General features: G+C 47.4%; 1 protein-coding gene across 1 annotated transcript in view; it reads right to left on the reverse strand.

Annotated features, from left to right (window-relative positions):
- Positions 1-3,683: 3,683 nt before the first annotated feature.
- Positions 3,684-16,484, reverse strand: part of KANK4 (KN motif and ankyrin repeat domains 4) — a 49,884-nt gene continuing 37,083 nt past the window's right edge. Inside the window, exons 8-9 of the mRNA XM_050753104.1 lie at positions 14,355-14,555; positions 3,684-5,935 (exon numbers count right to left, since the gene is read on the reverse strand). Of these exons, the coding sequence (XP_050609061.1) occupies positions 5,831-5,935; positions 14,355-14,555 (306 nt within the window). The 3' untranslated portion in view covers positions 3,684-5,830. The remainder of the gene's footprint in view (positions 5,936-14,354; positions 14,556-16,484) is intronic.

The following is a 16,484-nucleotide window of genomic DNA, read 5'->3' on the forward strand; positions in this document are numbered from 1 at the left end:
CCAGGCTGGTCTGGAACTCCTGACCTCAATGGATCAGCACACCTTGGCCTCCCAAAGTGCTGGAATTACAGGCATGCGCCACTGCGCCTGGCCCTTTTACTTTTTCTTTCTTTTTTTTGTAGAGATGGGGTCTCAATCTGTCACCCAGGCTGGAGTGCAGTGGTGCAAAAATAACTCACTGGACTCAAGCAATCCTCCTACCTCAGTCTCCTAAGTAACTAGGATTATTACAAACATGTGTCACCATGCCTGGCTATTTAAAAAAAAATTTTTTTTTGTAGCGATGCAGTCTTGCTATGTCCTGGCCTCAAGCAATCCTTTTGCCTTGGCCTCCCAAACTTCTTCTGCTGAGGCCTTTGCATTTTCAAAGGAGCCTGTTATTCCCGTCAAGTTACAGGCACAAGTCCAAATTCCAAGTATCAATGTACGAGTGCATGTTTCCTGACCTCTCTCTCACATCTCCTGTTTAGTCATGTCTCCTGCGTAACTGAAACTAAAGTCATTTTGAAATTGTCTCCATTGCCCAACAGGTCACACTTTTTCTTTTTTTTCCCTTTTTTTTTTTTCGAGATGGAGTCTCGCTCTGTCGCCCAGGCTGGAGTGCAGTGGTGTGATCTCGGCTCACTGCAACCTCCACCTCCCGCGTTCAAGCGACTCTCGTGCCTCAGCCACCCGAATAGCTGGGATTATAGGCGTGAGCCAGCGTGCCCGGCTCAGGTCACGCTTTTTCACATGCCACATCTTCCATCCACCTGCTGTTATGTCTAAACTCCTAGGCTTCATATGGCTTAGCTGAAAAGCCACTCCTCTGGGAGGCTTCCTTGACTCCCCTTGTCCAAGTCAGTCTCTGCAGCTTGACTCAGGCTTCCAACACTTGTCACATTTCACCGTTGTCATTAGCTTACATCTGCCGCCTCCAACAAGCCCTTAACTCTGGAGCCCAGGACTCTGAACGGACACTCCACAAATGTTTATTGAATAAATGTCACCCATGCTAAAAAAAACTGGAGTGCTGTTTTTAACATGTGAATCTAAGCTTTGCTTCCTTTTTTGGGGGTAGTGCGGAACGGTGTCCAGCTGTAACCCAGGCTTGAATGCAGTGGTGAGATATCAGCTCACTGCAGCCTCCACCTCCCCAGTTCAAGTGATTCTCCTGCCTCAGCCTCCCAAGTAGCTGGGATTACAGGCACATGCCACCACACCCAGCTAATTTTTGTATTTTTATTAGAGATGGGATTTTACCATGTTAGTCAGGCTGATCTCGAACTTCTGACCTCAAATGATCCACCCATCTTGGCCTCCCAAAGTGCTGGGATTACAGGCATGGGCCACTGTGCCCAGCGTAGGCACGCTAACATTCTTTGAATGGCCCAAATCAATATTCTCTCTTGTTTTGGAGCTTTATTCATGCTTCTTCCTCTGCCTGGAACGTTCTCCTGCTCCTCTTTGCCTGGCTAGCTCCTACGCATCCTTCAGATAGCTAAAATATCCCTCAGGAAGCCTTCCTAGACCCCCTCCCCAATTCTAGGTGAAGGGGGGACTAGGCTGAGGGCCCCATCGAGGCACCCCCCAGCACCCTCTGCTCGCCCAGTTGCGACATGGCTCTCACTGCAAGGCGGTGGCTCATTTGTCTTTCTTCCCTGTTCATGTGCAGTGTACTCTGTGCCTAACTCGCCGGCTGGCATAGGTCCAGCCTCAAGCACAGCACTTGGAAGGGAAGAGGTACCTGATAAATATGCGTTAAATGTGGGTTAGAGGAATGGATTTCTCCATTTTAAATCTTGATTTCAATAGCTTTCTGTTGCCTTTGGAATAAAGCCTTACCACAGCTTTTACAGCACTTTCTGATGTGGTCTCCACGTATTTTCAGTCTCGTCTCTTAAAAATACACCCTTTGATTTCAGTGTCCCACTCAAACATGGCAGCCACATGGAACTGAATGAAGGCCCCCACATGCTGCTCTCCCTTCTTTCAGCCTCCACAGTGAAACTGCCATTGCACACTTATAACAGACAGTGAAAGAGCTCTGACCTAACCAACTCCATCTTGCTTCTAACCTCCAAGCTGTCCTTGTTCATTCCTGGGCGCAGGCTGAACTGACTTTGGGAGGAAGTTTATAGTTTAAAACAAAGATGATAACAGCCCTTTTCCAAAACAAACCTCCTTCTTCCCTGGGGACTAGACTGCCTTTGCAGGACAAGAAATTAGCCACGAGATTAGAAATTATGGTTTAGGAGTCATGCAGCAGGAGACTACCAGGTTCTGACCCTCCCTGAACTGCTCCTAAGATCAGTGCTTGAGACATTTTGCAGACCCTGCACTTGATGGATCGGCTGGCACCACCCAGATCGATAAACTGGCTCTTCTGATCTTGCGGCCCCCACCCAGCAACTGACTCAGCGCAAGAAGCTTCGACTTTCTCTGAGTTCATCTCCGACCTGACCAATCAGCACTCCCGGCTCACTGGCTTCCCCCCAGCCCCCAAGTTGTCCTTAAAACTCTGCTCCCCGAATGCTTGGGGAGACTTATTTGAGTAATAACAAAACTCTGTTCTTCTGCACAGCCAGCTCTGTGTGAATTACTCTTTCTCTATTGCAATTCCCCAGTTTGATAAATCAGCTCTGTCTAGGCAATGGGCAAGGTGAACTCACTGGGCAGTTACAGCAGTACTCTTCTGCCTGGCACACTCACCTCTCACTCCGCTTCCTTTTCTGCCTAACATCCAGTAATCTGTAAGTTCATTGGCCCTTCCTCCAGGAAGCCTCTCTTGACTTCCTAAGGCCAGCTCTGGTTCCCTTTAGTGGTACCCCTCTGGGCTTCCTTTGACCTTCTATGTGTTTTCCCTAGGGGATGGTGAGGCAGGAGACTGAACTGGACTCACTGTGATGTCTCTAGTGCTGGGAACAGTGCCGGGCACCTGGCCGGTATATATGTGTATACACACACACACACACACACACACACATATATATATTTGAGACAGTCTCGCTGTGTTGGCTAGGTTGGAGTTCAGTGGCGTGATCTTGGCTCACCGCAACCTCTGCCTCCCAGGTTCAAGCAATTCTCCAGCCTTAGCCTCCTGAGTAGCTGGGATTACAGGAACACACCACCAAACCTGGCTAATTTTTAAATATTTTTGGTAGAGACAGGGTTTCACCATGTTGTCCAGGCTGGTCTCTAACTCCTGACCTTAAGTGATCTGCCCGCCTCAGCACCCCAATCAATAGATATTTTTAAATGAATTTTAGAGCTGAGGGACCGTGACAGGAAGGCAGGCTGTGCTTGTTCATCTCACCATATTCTGAGCTCAGACATTCCAAAGGAAAGAAATGGTTATAAAGGATGAAATCATATGCTCATGTCCAAAACTCGAGATTAAAATAAAATTATTAAAAACCTCAGACAGGATGGACAGTCTTTTGATAGTGATGAGTAAGTAGTCTTCAAGCCCTAGGAAACCCAGTTTGTTTTTCCTGGTAAATAAGTTGTTTTGAATATGATTTCATTTTTTTAAAGTGACCCAATGAAAGTTGCCACCTAACATGAGATGCAGAAATAAATCCTAAACAGGCAACACAGGACACAGACTCCATACTGAAGACAATAGCAAATAAGACCCACGCTGCAAATTCCCAAGAACCAAGAGCAGAGAAATGCAAAGAAATTTTGAGACAGAAGATTGTGAGGCAGCATTTTAATATAACAAACAATAAGGATAGGCCAGAGGCTTGCTACTCAAAGTGTGGTTGTGGCGCGATAGCATCAGCATCTCCCCGGACCTGGTTGGAAATGCAGACTCTCAGGCCCCAGCCCAGACCTACTGCCTTCTAACAAGATCCCAGGTGATTTGTATGCAGATAAATGTTCGCGAAGCACCAGGCTAGAACATTTATTAACGTAGGATGTTGCTCTTACAATGTATTTTGAGGTCAAAATAAACCCATTTAAAGCTTTTTTTTTTTTTTTTTTTTGGCTCATTATTTGCTCCATTCTCTCCACCTCTGAGTTGCATCAACACATGTCGTCGTGTTCTGGGACTTTGAGCCTCTCTTATGAATCACAATGGCATAAAGAAGTTTGCTGTACCATTTCTATAGATGGCCTTAATGGGTTACAGATTGGATTTTTTTTTTTTAACTTTTATTTTTTAGACAGAGTTTCGCTCTTGTTACCCAGGCTGGAGTGCAATGGCATGATCTCAGCTCACTGCAACCTCCGCCTCCCAGGTTCAAGCGATTCTCCTGCCTCCTCCCAAGCAGCTGGGATTACAGGCGCCTGCCACCACGCCCAGCTAATTTTTACATTTTTAGTAGAGACGGAGTTTCTCCATGTATGTCAGGCTGGTCTCGAACTCTCGAGCCCAGGAGATCCACCCACCTCAGCCTCCCAAAGTGCTGGGATTACAGGTATGAGCCACCGCGCCCAGCCACAAATTGGATTTCAAAACTTCCATCAGCTGCTTCTTGTGCAGCACTCCCCAGGAGGTAGGTTGTATGATAATTTCCGTTTTTAGAGATGATGAAATTGGGGCCCAAGGAGGTTTCATGACTCACCGCAGGGGCACCCAGCAAATCGGCATCCCAGCCAAAATGAGTGCGCAAGCTTTTGCGTTTCCAATGTAAAGCTCATCAAACTTTGACACTACTTCTTTTAATATAAGGGAGTTTTTTTTTTTTTTTTCATAAGAGATTTAAAGAAAGAGCGTATTCAGATGACCTCACGTGAGCTACTGACCATATAAACCTTGCATGTGCTGGCCCCAGGGAATATGGAAGCTTCGGAAAGGATTGCCCTGCCCTGCCTGGCTCCCTTGCTTCTGCTGCTTTCCAGGCTTGAAGGCTCTGCAGCCACAAGTCCCAGAAAACCTCAGAACAGATATTTGCTTCTAGGGGATATGAGGGGAAAGCACCGGGAATTACCATAGGTAATGGGTACAGCTCTGCAGGAAATGTGGCGGCTTCTTGATGACAATAACCCATCCTCAGGAGGAAGCTTTTTTTTTTTTGTTTCTTTTACAGACTCAAAATAGCTGAGAGAATCTGACTCTGCCCAAATACATGTGGTGTGTGTCATTGGATCGATTTTCTTTTTTTTATTTATTACATACTAACCTACTAGATAATACATTTCTTAGTTAATTCCAATTTCTCTGGAGCACATTGGAGTCACTAGATGACTCAGAAATAGTCAAGACTGTACATTCAGCATTGACGCCAATGTGCTTCTTCCTACCTTGTCTGAATTTAAGATTTCTTTGTCAACCCCATCAAAACAAATCTCCCAAATGGTCCTTGTTCAGTTTCACCAGTCTGCATGGTGATTCTTCTAGGGTCCTCTACAGAATGCTTGCCAGGGGGTTGGCTTAAATCCCCTCCCATCTCTAGACATGCATATCAATGGGACATATTTGTATACACTTGCTTAAAAAACAAAGATAGTGCACTTTAAAATTCCATGTAAAAAGTATTGCTTTCCTAATGTGCGAATGTGCTCCTGCCTGCCTTCTTCCTACACAATGCTACAGAGGGTAGAGTCATGAGGAATTCAAGGCTGAAGATGTTTTGGATGTTTGGATGACACCGATGTACCCCTCACCTTGCACCTTGAACCCTGCTCTGAAGCCCGTGTAGTTTTGGGGCTTGGCCTAAGGCAAAAACTACAAAGCATCCTAATGAGCAGAATTATACAACAGGAATGTATGTGCATATTTGACATAGTTTCTTCTCTAGAGGGGTGGCTCTCTGGCCTGTGACCTCCGCCCTCTTCAAGGGCGAGGGAGGAGTCCAGAGAAGAAGGCTTTTGTTCCCCACCGCCAGTTCTTCTGCAGCCCCTACAGCCCCAGGGACCTGCCCTGCTCCGCGTGGGCTCTCAGAAGCCCAGCAATTTCCATATGGGTGGGTGACTTCAGAGCGATGGACAAAGCTGTGCGGCCAGCCTATAGGAGAAAAAGGAAAGGAGAAATAAATATCATCCAATCTGCCTCCTGCCCAGTGGGGAAAGGCAAGTTGGGAGTAGGGGTATGCCTGGGACACAGGTGTCTATGAAGGCTTCCAGAGGCCTCCGTAGAGGAGAAGATTCAAATGGCAAGAGGATCACCAGAAATGCGGTCCCTCCCACAGAAACAACAGTAATTCCTGGGAAATCTGTGACATAGAAATAAAGAAGGGTCATCTGGTTTTTAATGCTTTTGTTTTTTTTTTTGAGATGGAGTCTCATTCTATCATCCAGGGTGGAGTGCAGTGGCGCAATCACAGCTCACTGCAACCTTCGTCTCTTAGGCTCAGGTGATCTTCCACCTTCAGCCTCCCAAGTAGCTGGGATTACAGGTACACACCACCATGCCTGGCTAATTTTTGTGTTTTTTGTAGAGATGGGGTGTCAACAAGTTGCTCAGGCTGGTCTTGAACTCCTGGGCTCAAGTGACCCTCCCACATTGGCTTCCCAAAGTTTTAGGATTACAGGCGTGAATTGTAATCCTGTCCTGTCCTGCACCTGTCCTGTTGTTGGTTTTTAAATAAAGGAATGATATTGTATATCGACTTTGAATTTGCTTTAATTCTTAATTTACCATGATATGCTATAAGATTTTTCTTTATTCTTACATAGCCATTATAATGCATGATTTTTCTTTTTGGTTGTGTAATATTCCATAATTTACTAATTTTTACTAATTATGGAAATATTCCATAACTTCCTTTCAATGGAAATTTATGTTGTTTCCAAGTCTCTGCCATCATAATCTTAGTGCAAAAAGCATTTTCCTATTTTTAATTATTTCCTAAGGACTGACTCTAAGAAGTGGGCTCAGAGGCCGGGTACAGTGACTCACATCTGTAATCTCAGCACTTTGGGAGGCCAAGGCCAGTGGATCACCTGAGGTCGGGAGTTCAAGACCAGCCTGACCAACATGGAGAAACCCCCTCTCTACTAAAAATACAAAATTAGCCTGGCGTGGTGGCGCATGTCTGTAATCCCAGCTACTCGGGAGGCTGAGGCACGGGAATCGCTTGAACCTGGGAGGCGGAGGTTGAGGTGAGCCGAGATTGCGCCATTGCACTCCCGCCTGGGCAACAAGAGTGAAACTCTGTCCCTAAATAAATAAATAAATAAATAAAATAAAATAAAAAGAAGTGGGCTCAGAGCATTGAAGGACATGCACATTTTTACCTCCTGATCTGTGATGCCACAGCATTCTTTACATTGACACGCAATGCAGGAAGCTGACAGTCCCACTGTCTAAAGAAGCTGCACCCAGAGGGCTTCATCAGGCACCACCGGCCTGACTGAGCAGCCGCAGTCTCTTATGAATGAGCTCAGTCCCACGTCCAGAATTCTGAACTCTCAACAGCTCTGAAAACCACACTCTTTAGGTAACTTCTTGGGAGCTGAAATCTGACCTGAGGCTGTTGGCCTACTGTGAATATTTTGACATTTTGCTGCTGTAAAGGGTTTGATGGGTAGGGACACCCAAGACCCCACTAGATTGTTCTCTACTGCGTAGGCACAGATTTACTTCCTAAAATGTGGACAATTCTTTCACAGAAGCAGGTAGGAAGTGTTAACACCCAGCTTAACACTTCAGGCTTTTTCCCATGCACAGGGATGGAATCCAGTGGCCATCAGGGCTCCCACGCAGGCAAATAACTATAAAGCATGGCAAAGCACTAAACGAGTCAGAAGACAGGAACAGAGTGAGCTCAGGGGAGAGGACGGCCACTGTGTGCCAGGGCGGGGTAGAAGATGGCTGTGGGGAGGCAGAGGAAGGAAGTGGTGTTTCAGTAGGACCCCCAAAGATGGTACATGGGCTTCTCAAAACATACAAAGTTCTTTCCCTGAAAAGCCCTCATGACTCCCTAGACTTTTCTTTTACCACTTGCTATATGCTGGTATTTGTGGTGTTATTTGATAAATTTCGGTCTCCACAAGGTCAAGAACCTGATCTGGCCTGTTCACTGCTGCATGCTGGCACCCGGCCCAGAGCCTGGCGTTTGGTCGGCCCTCAACAAGCATTGTTGAAAGAGAATGTTGCACGAGAACCTAATGGTATTCATTCAAGCTGATGGAATCTAAATCCTAGTGAATGGGTTCTTACACTGGAAAGTACTGGAACAAAGCAAAGCTTTTAAGCAGGGAGTCCTGAAAAAGCCTCCTAAAGGAGGGGCCTGGGTTTACTTAGGCTGGAGTTCCTGCTCCTGAGCTCCATCCGCCGTGCCTTGTCAATCCTGAGGCTCTATGTAAACACAGAGTATGTGCTGACAGTGTTTACGCAGAAGAGCCACAGGCCAGTCCCAGGGGAGGCGCACCTTTTAACAGGGTCCATCTGGAGGACAGCCTGCAGCTGTGGACTCCTCGACTGCTGACATGGAGGGCAGAGGACCCCATTCAGCTCAGGAGGTGTGGCCACAGAGACAACTTGGCGAGGGTTAGTGTTCCTCAGATGCCTCTGCCAGAACCCTGGGAACAAGCTCATGCCATGCAGCTCCCGTGGGAGCCAGGTATGGTGAGCCCCTGCTCGACAACACTCCAGAGCTGCTCTAGGAGATCCTGACTGAAGAGATGGGGGACTAGCCAGATATGGTGCAAAATTTGCAGGTAACTTCAGGGATTCAAAAATCTGCACTTGGCCAGGCGCACTGGCTCATGCTTGTAATCCCAACACTTTGGGAGGCTGAGGTAAGAGGATCACTTGAACCCAGGAGGTCAAGGTTGCAATAAGCCATGATCATGCCACTGCATTCCAGCCTGGGCGACAGGGTGAGACCCTATTTAAAAAAAAAAAAAAAGGAGGAAAGAAAAAGAGAAGTGTGCAGGCAGCTGGCACAACTGTACAACTGTGTGTGTATCCGTGTGTTGGAGGGGTGTCTTTGAATTCATCACAAGCCCACTATGTATCACCCAAAGATGAGCAAGGCATAATCTCTGCCTTCAAGAAGTTTTCGGCCGGGCGCGGTGGCTCAAGCCTGTAATCCCAGCACTTTGGGAGGCCGAGACGGGCGGATCACGAGGTCGGGAGATCGAGACCATCCTGGCTAACACGGTGAAACCCCGTCTCTACTAAAAAGTACAAAAAACTAGCCGGGCGAGGTGGCGGGCGCCTGTAGTCCCAGCTACTCGGGAGGCTGAGGCAGGAGAATGGCGTGAACCCGGGAGGCGGAGCTTGCAGTGAGCTGAGATCCGGCCACTGCACTCCAGCCTGGGCGACAGAGTGAGACTCCGTCTCAAAAAAAAAAAAAAGAAGTTTTCAATCTGATGGGTGCTTTAAAGAAGCTGACAAATTAAAGGGTGGGCTCTGAGACCCAGAAGAGGCTGGGTGACGGATTTCCTCAAATTGTCTTTAAATCTAGGGGAAGGGCCTGGCCAGCTGTTCTGGGAGTTCTGCATTTACACCGAGCTTTAAATGTTGATGAAATAAACCAATTTCAGGACATGAATTCTCTCCCGGTTTTCCATAGACATTCCCAAATGAGCTCTGCTGTTAACACCTAAGCCTCCATAGGAAAGATGAATATGGAAATGATATGGTGGGTACGATAAGGGCCAGACTTTCCCCCTAAATGTGAAGCACCAGGTACAAGCCTTGGTACTTGGTAGAGCCTTGTCAAAAGCTCCCTTTTCCCACTGAAATGTCTCACCCTGCAGATGGAGACGCTGTGCTCCCCAAAGGCACCCTCGGGAATCTGCATGTGAATCAAACCCGACCCAGGTGGGCAGCACGTGACCCATCCGTGAGTGGGGTCTGGAACCCGCCTTACCTGTGAGCCCATTACCTGCACTACCTGGGCACCACTGTGCTGGCTGGGCTTTCCCTGAGTTGCTCCAGCTTCTGCCAGGATAGATTTCCTCCTCCATCTCCTGATTAGCACTCCAGTCCCTCCCTTCCAGGCTTACAGCCTACCTGAACTCCAGCCTGCCCGGTCCTCAGCCTGGTCTGGCTCTCCCTGATCCAGCACTTCACCAGGATTGGTTACCTAAACCCACCTGGATTTCAGTGTTTGCCTAGACCAGGCATTCTCAATTGCAGCACTACTGATATTTCGACCAGATAATTTTTTTGTTTTTGTTTTTTTTTTTTGAGACAGAGTCTTGCTCTTTCACCTAGGCTGGAGTGCAGTGGCACGATCTCAGCTCACTGCAACCTCCACCTTCCAGGTTCAAGCGATTTTCCTGTCTCAGCCTCCCGAGTAGCTGGGATTACAGGCGTGTGCCACCACGCCTAATTTTTGTGTTTTTAGCAGAGACAGGGTTTCAAAATGTTGGCCAGGCTGGTCTTGAACTCCTGACCTCAAGTGATCCGCCTGCCTTGGCCTCCCAAAGTGCTGGGATTACAGACATGAGCCACCGGGCCTGGATGGATAAGTGTTAATTCTTTGCTGTTCCTGTGTATTGTAGGATGTTTAGCTGTATCCCTGGCCTCTACCTACTAGATGTCAGGAGCATTTGCTCACCCACTTGTGACTAAAAATGTCCCCAGACATTGCCAAAACTCCCCCAGAGGGTAAAATCACCCCGACTGAGAACCACTAGATTGACCCAAGTCTGTCAGTGGCTTCTCCCTTCGGGGTCGGTCGCTCTACTCTGATTGGTTCCCCTAATTCCAGACCTTTGTTCTCTCTGCTCCCTCCAGACACTGTCTGTAAATGCCATGGTCCCTGCTGGTTGATGTGGTATTTTTTTTGTTTTAGCTACCACTATTCATCTATTCATAATTAAAACAGTTACCATCCCCTGTGTACTCCTAGATGTCAGATTCAGCCTTTATAAACATTACAGTATTTAGGTAGAGTCTATGCTGTCCCCATTTTACAGATGAGCATCTAGAGGCCCAGAATAGTTAGATCACCTACCCAAAGTCACTGAACCTAGATTCAAACTCATGAGTGTTTAATTTATTTTTATTTTTATTTTTTTTGAGACAGGGTCTCACTCTGGTATGATCACGGCTCACTGTAGCTTCAACTTCCCAGGCTCAGGCAATCTTCCTGCCTCAGCCTCCTGAGTAGCTGGGACTACAGGTGCAAGCCACCACACTTGGCTAATCTTTTTCTGTTTTCTGTAGAGAGGGAGTGATATGGTTTGGCTGTGTCCTCACCCAAATGTCATCTTGAATTCCCATGTGTTATGGGAGGGAACTGTGTGAGGTAATTGACTCATGGGGGCAGGTCTTTCCTGTGCTGTTCTCATGATAGTAAGTCTCATGAGATCTGATGGTTATTATAAGGGGGAGTGTTCCTGCACAAGTTCTCTCTTTGCCTGCTGCTATCTGTGTAAGATGTGATTTGCTCCTCCTTGCCTTCTGCCATGATTGTGAGACTTTCCCAGCCATGTGAAACTGTAAATCCAATTAAACCTCTTTCTTTTGTAAATTGCCCAGTCTCAGGTATGTCTTTATCAGCAGCGTGAAAACGGACTAATACAGGGGGTCTCACTTTGTTGCCAAGACTGGTCTCAAACTCCTGGGCTCAAGCAATCCTCCCCACCTGGCCTCCCAAAGTGTTGGGATTACAGGCATGAGCCACTGCACCTGGTCTCATGAGTGTTTAAAGTCCATGCTTCTAACAATCATGCTTGAGTTGTCTGAAATGCAACAGATCCCACAACTCTTCCACCACCAGAAAGCAGCCACTAAGCTCTCTCATACCTGTGACAGACCTCCAGAGATACCCAGGAGAGCTCTCAGATCCACTGCCTGATTATCCCAGCTAACCAGGGACTTCCAAAGCTCATGCCTGCCTGCCTGTCCCACAGGCCTCCCATCTCAGACCTCTTTGGGCATCAGCAGTGGCTATGCCTTAGAGGGCCGGGGGCCTTTGAGGTACAGGCCTGTTCCAGATTAGGGCTGCCTCCTTCTCCCCCAGGACAACCCAGCAGGGAGCTCATTAGCACAGATCCTTTGTCTGACCATATAATGTTTGGAAGAGGAGGCTCTGGTTTCTAGTAGTCCACCCCTGTTCCCAAATGAATGTCAAGAAAGTCTGTGCTCTCTAATGATCTCAGAAATGGCTTTGGGGTGAAGGTAGGGTTCACAGGACCTAGAGTCACTGGATGGGTGCCTGCTGCAGACAGGTGTGACTGAGGGACACAGCAGCTTAAATTGCTGATGAGTCAATCTCCGGGTAGTTTAAATGTGGCCCAGTAAGAGGTGCTGCCCCGGGCAGGGAGAGGACTCTCTTCCCCTCGCCAGGTTTTTGTTTCCTTTGAACTGTGGCTGTTAAGAAAGGATAAAGACAGCTGCTTAAATCATTACATTACGGTGCCAATATTAAGGATACTGGAGTCATACCTAGGCTTGAATCTCTGCTCTGAGAATCAGTAGGCTGTAACTCTTAGGTCAGTTACATAACATCTCCAGGCCTGTTTTCTCATCAGTAAAAAGTGGACATCAGTATCTATGTCACTGGATTACTGAGAGGGAGAGGATTAGACGTAATGCATGGGAAAGGTTTAGTTCCCAGGAGCACTCTAGAAATATTATTATACCTACCGTAATTATCAGGAACAAGGTCACTTACTGTTGACTTACCTCCAAAGTTTAGGGGTTCACTCACTCATTTGTTGATTGATTCAATGAAATGTGGCAGGCACTCTACTAGGTGTGGGGGATTCAGCAGGGAGCCAGAGACATGGATGCTTCAATGTGAAACAGTGATGATGATGGAACAGTTAAGGGTATGGGCCCAGGAGTTTAATGGAGCCGGGTTCCACTAGCTGAGTAATCCTGGGTATGTAACCTAACCATTTGATGCCTCCGTCTCCTTGAGCAAAGTGGGGCAGTAGGAAGACAATCTCACAAGATTGTTGTGGGGTTTAAATGAAACGGTCCATGACAAATGCTTAGTACAGTACCTGACACAGAGTAAGCCCTCCATATGTGTTGGTTACTATTGTTACTGATTAGTTACTATTGTCATCATCATCATTGCCATCACCTTATGAGGAAGTTTATTTAAGAAGCCTGTGACTGACAGTGCAACTTCAAGTAGGCTGGCTTGATGGAATGGGCTGCTTCATAAAGTGGATCTGTGTCCGAGAGGCACTTTCAGTTAAATGACCACAGAGATGACTCTGTAAGGTTGATTCCTTCTGAAGGCTTTTGAGTCCCTATTGGACAGCAGAGCTTCCCCATCTAAGCTACTGCCTCAAAGCCCACATGTTGTTATTGCCGTGACCAAATGAGGCTGAATATACCCAGACCTGGGTATATTTGCCCAAGATGGTGTTGTGAAAAGCTAGGGTTGTGGGTTTTGCAGCTCTAAGACTCCAAACATTTACCATGAATCATCTCATTTATTTATTTATTTTTAAAATTTTTTTAGAGACAGGATCTCACTCTGTCACCCAGGATGGAGTGCAGTGGCCTGATCGTGGCTCACTGCAACCTCAACCTTCTGGGCTCAAGCAATCCTGCTGCCTCAGCCTGCTGAGCAGCTGGGATTACAGGCGTGCAACACCACACCTAGTTAATTTTTTGTTTTGTTTGAGACAGAGTTTCACTCTTGTTGCCCAGGTTGTGGTGCAGTGGTGCGATCTCAGCTCACTGCAACCTCCACCTCGCATGTTCAAGTGATCCTCCTGCCTCAGCCTCCAGAGTAACTGGAATTACAGGTTTCCACCACCATGCCCAGCTAATTTTTGTATTTTTAGTAGAGATGGGGTCTCACTGTGCTGCCCAGGCTGGTCTTGAACTCTTGGCCTCAAGCAATCCTCCTGCCTTGGCCTCTGACAGTCCTGGGATTACAGACATGAGCCACTGTGCTGAGCCTCTTATTTAAATCCCACAAGGCCGGGCGCAGTGGCTCACGCCTGTAATCCCAGCACTTCGGGAGGCCGAGGCGGGTGGATCACAAGGTCAGGAGATCGAGACCATCCTATCTAACACGGTGAAACCCCATCTCTACTAAAAATACAAAAAATTAGCCGGGCATGTTGGCGGGCGCCTGTAGTCCCAGTAACTCCGGAGGGTGAGGCAGGAGAATGGCGTGAACCCGGGAGGCGGAGCTTGCAGTGAGCCCAGATCGCGCCACTGCACTCTAGTCTGGGCGACAGAGGCAGACTCAGTCTCAAAAAAAAAAAAAAAAAAAAAATCCCACAACAGCTTTAGGAGGCTGATTTTGTTGCACTGCCATAGGGTTCCTCGAATTTTGCTGGCTGGCAAGGCACTCTTCAGGAGGGGAAGTTAAACAGCTACTTTTTTTTTTTTTTTTTTAAAGAGATGGGGTCTCCCTATGTTGCCCAGGCTGGTCTTGAACTCCTGGTCTCAAGTGATCCTCCCACCTCAGCCTCCCAAAGTGCTGGGATTACAGGCATGAGCCACCCTGCCCAGCAACAGCTACTTGTTAATTGCCTGTAAGTCTCACCTTGTCAGTCAGACTGCTGTCGCAGGCCGGGTGTGCCAGGAGCAGCCGCACCAGGTCCACGTTGCCATGGTGACAGGCCAGCATGAGGGCTGAGGATCCATCGTGGTCCTGCAGATTGACATCTGCCTGGCAGCTAAGCAGCGCTTGAACCATGTCCTCCCTGTCGTGGCTGACTCCCAGCATCAGTGCAGTCTGGCCTCCCTGCATGCAGAGCCACAGGGATGTGGTGAGGTTGCTGCCAGTGGGGAAGGACCGCCTCTCCAGCCTGGGTGTGCTCATCAGAGACTTCCAAGAACACAACCACTGATCTGAGTCTCCTGCCCTTGATATGGGACATAACCTTCTCTGCTTGGCGAACTTCTACTCTTTTAAGATTAGTCAAATGCTACATTCTCTCTAAAGCCTTCTCTCACTCCCCAGGCACGGGATTCCTAACACAGCACTCACCACTTAGTATTGCAACTTGTCAACTGCTCTTTCTCATGGATGTGACATTGTTGACAGCAGGGACTAAGTGTTTTTGTCCCTGTCTCCCCAGTGTCCAGCACCAAGAACATGCTGATAAATGTGAAATGATGGAACAGATGAAGGTTGAGTGCTTGAGCATCATGGCTTCTTACTGCCTGCCTCAGCCTGACTTTCCCCATGAAGCCTTCTCTGCTCAATGCCTCTGAAATTTTCCGTTGAAGGATAACCAGAACCCTCCTCTCTCAACATGATCTCTGGTTGCATGTCCCGTGGTCATTTCTAAGCTATAGACATTGACAGTAATGTTGGGCATCTCTGTAATCATAGGTGGACATAGCAATGAGCTGGAATCAGAAAGCAAGTTCAAGCTCTAGTTCTGCTGTTTCCTAATGCATGATTCAGGTCACGTCACTGTCTTCTTGATTCTTGGTTTTTTTTTTTTTTTTTTTTTAAATATGGGGTCTTGCTGTGTTACCCAGGCTGGAGTGCAGTGGCACAATCACAGCTCACTTCAGCGTCAATCTTTTGGGATCAAGTGATTCTCCCACCTTAGCCTCCCAAGTAGATGGGCTCACAGGCATGTGCCACTCACTACATCTGGCTAGTTTTTTTTTTTTTTGAGATGAAGTCTCATTCTTGTCGCCCAGGCTGGAGTGCAATGGCGCGATCTTGGCTCACTGTAACCTCCGCCTCCTGGGTTCAAGCCATTCTCCTGCCTCAGCCTCCCAAGTAGCTGGGGTTACAGGCACCTGCCACCATGCCCAGCTAATTTTTGTATTTTTAGTAGAGACGGGGTTTCCCCATGTTGACCAGGCTGGTCTTGAACTCCTGACCTCAGGTGATCCGCCCTCCTTGGCCTCCCAACGTGCTGGGATTACAGGTGTGAGTCACTGTGCCCAGCTGGTTTTCCTTCTCTTAAGAATTAATATAACAATTGGGGCCGGGTGCAGTGGCTCATGCCTGTAATCCCTGCACTTTGGGAGGCCAAGGCGGGCAGATCACCTGAGGTCAGGAGTTCAAGACCAGCCTGGCCAACATGGTGAAACTCTGTCTCTACTAAAAAAAAAAAAATACAAAAATTAGCTAGGCATGGTGGCGGGCACCTGCTACTTGGGAGGCTGAGGCAGGAGAATCACTTGAACTCGGGAGGCAGAGGTTGCAGCGAGCTGAGATTGTGCTACTGCACTCCAGCTTGGGCAACAGAACAAGATCTGTCTCAAAAAAAAAAAAAAATATATATATATATAAAACAATGATTTGTCCTGTGTACCTCACAGGGCTTTTGTGGGAATCAAATGAGATAAAGGATGTAAATATAATAATGTACAGTAGTAATTTTTCTGATTACAAATTGACCATCATTTCCCATTTCCCATAGATTTTCTTATATATACTATATGTGTGTGTGTGTCTGTGTGTGTGTGTGTGTGTGTGTGTGTGTGTGTAAATTGACCATCATTTCCCATTTCCCATAGATTTTCTTATATATACTATATGTGTGTGTGTGTCTGTGTGTGTGTGTGTGTGTGTGTGTGTGTGTATATATATATATATATATTTTTTTTGAGACAGAATCTCACTCTATCACCCAGGCTGGAGTGGAGTAGCATGATCACGACTCACTGCAAACTCTGCCTCCCGGGCTCAAGTGATCCTCCTACC

This window comes from Macaca thibetana, chromosome 1, assembly GCF_024542745.1.
Source record: "Macaca thibetana thibetana isolate TM-01 chromosome 1, ASM2454274v1, whole genome shotgun sequence".
Lineage (NCBI taxonomy): Eukaryota > Metazoa > Chordata > Mammalia > Primates > Cercopithecidae > Macaca > Macaca thibetana.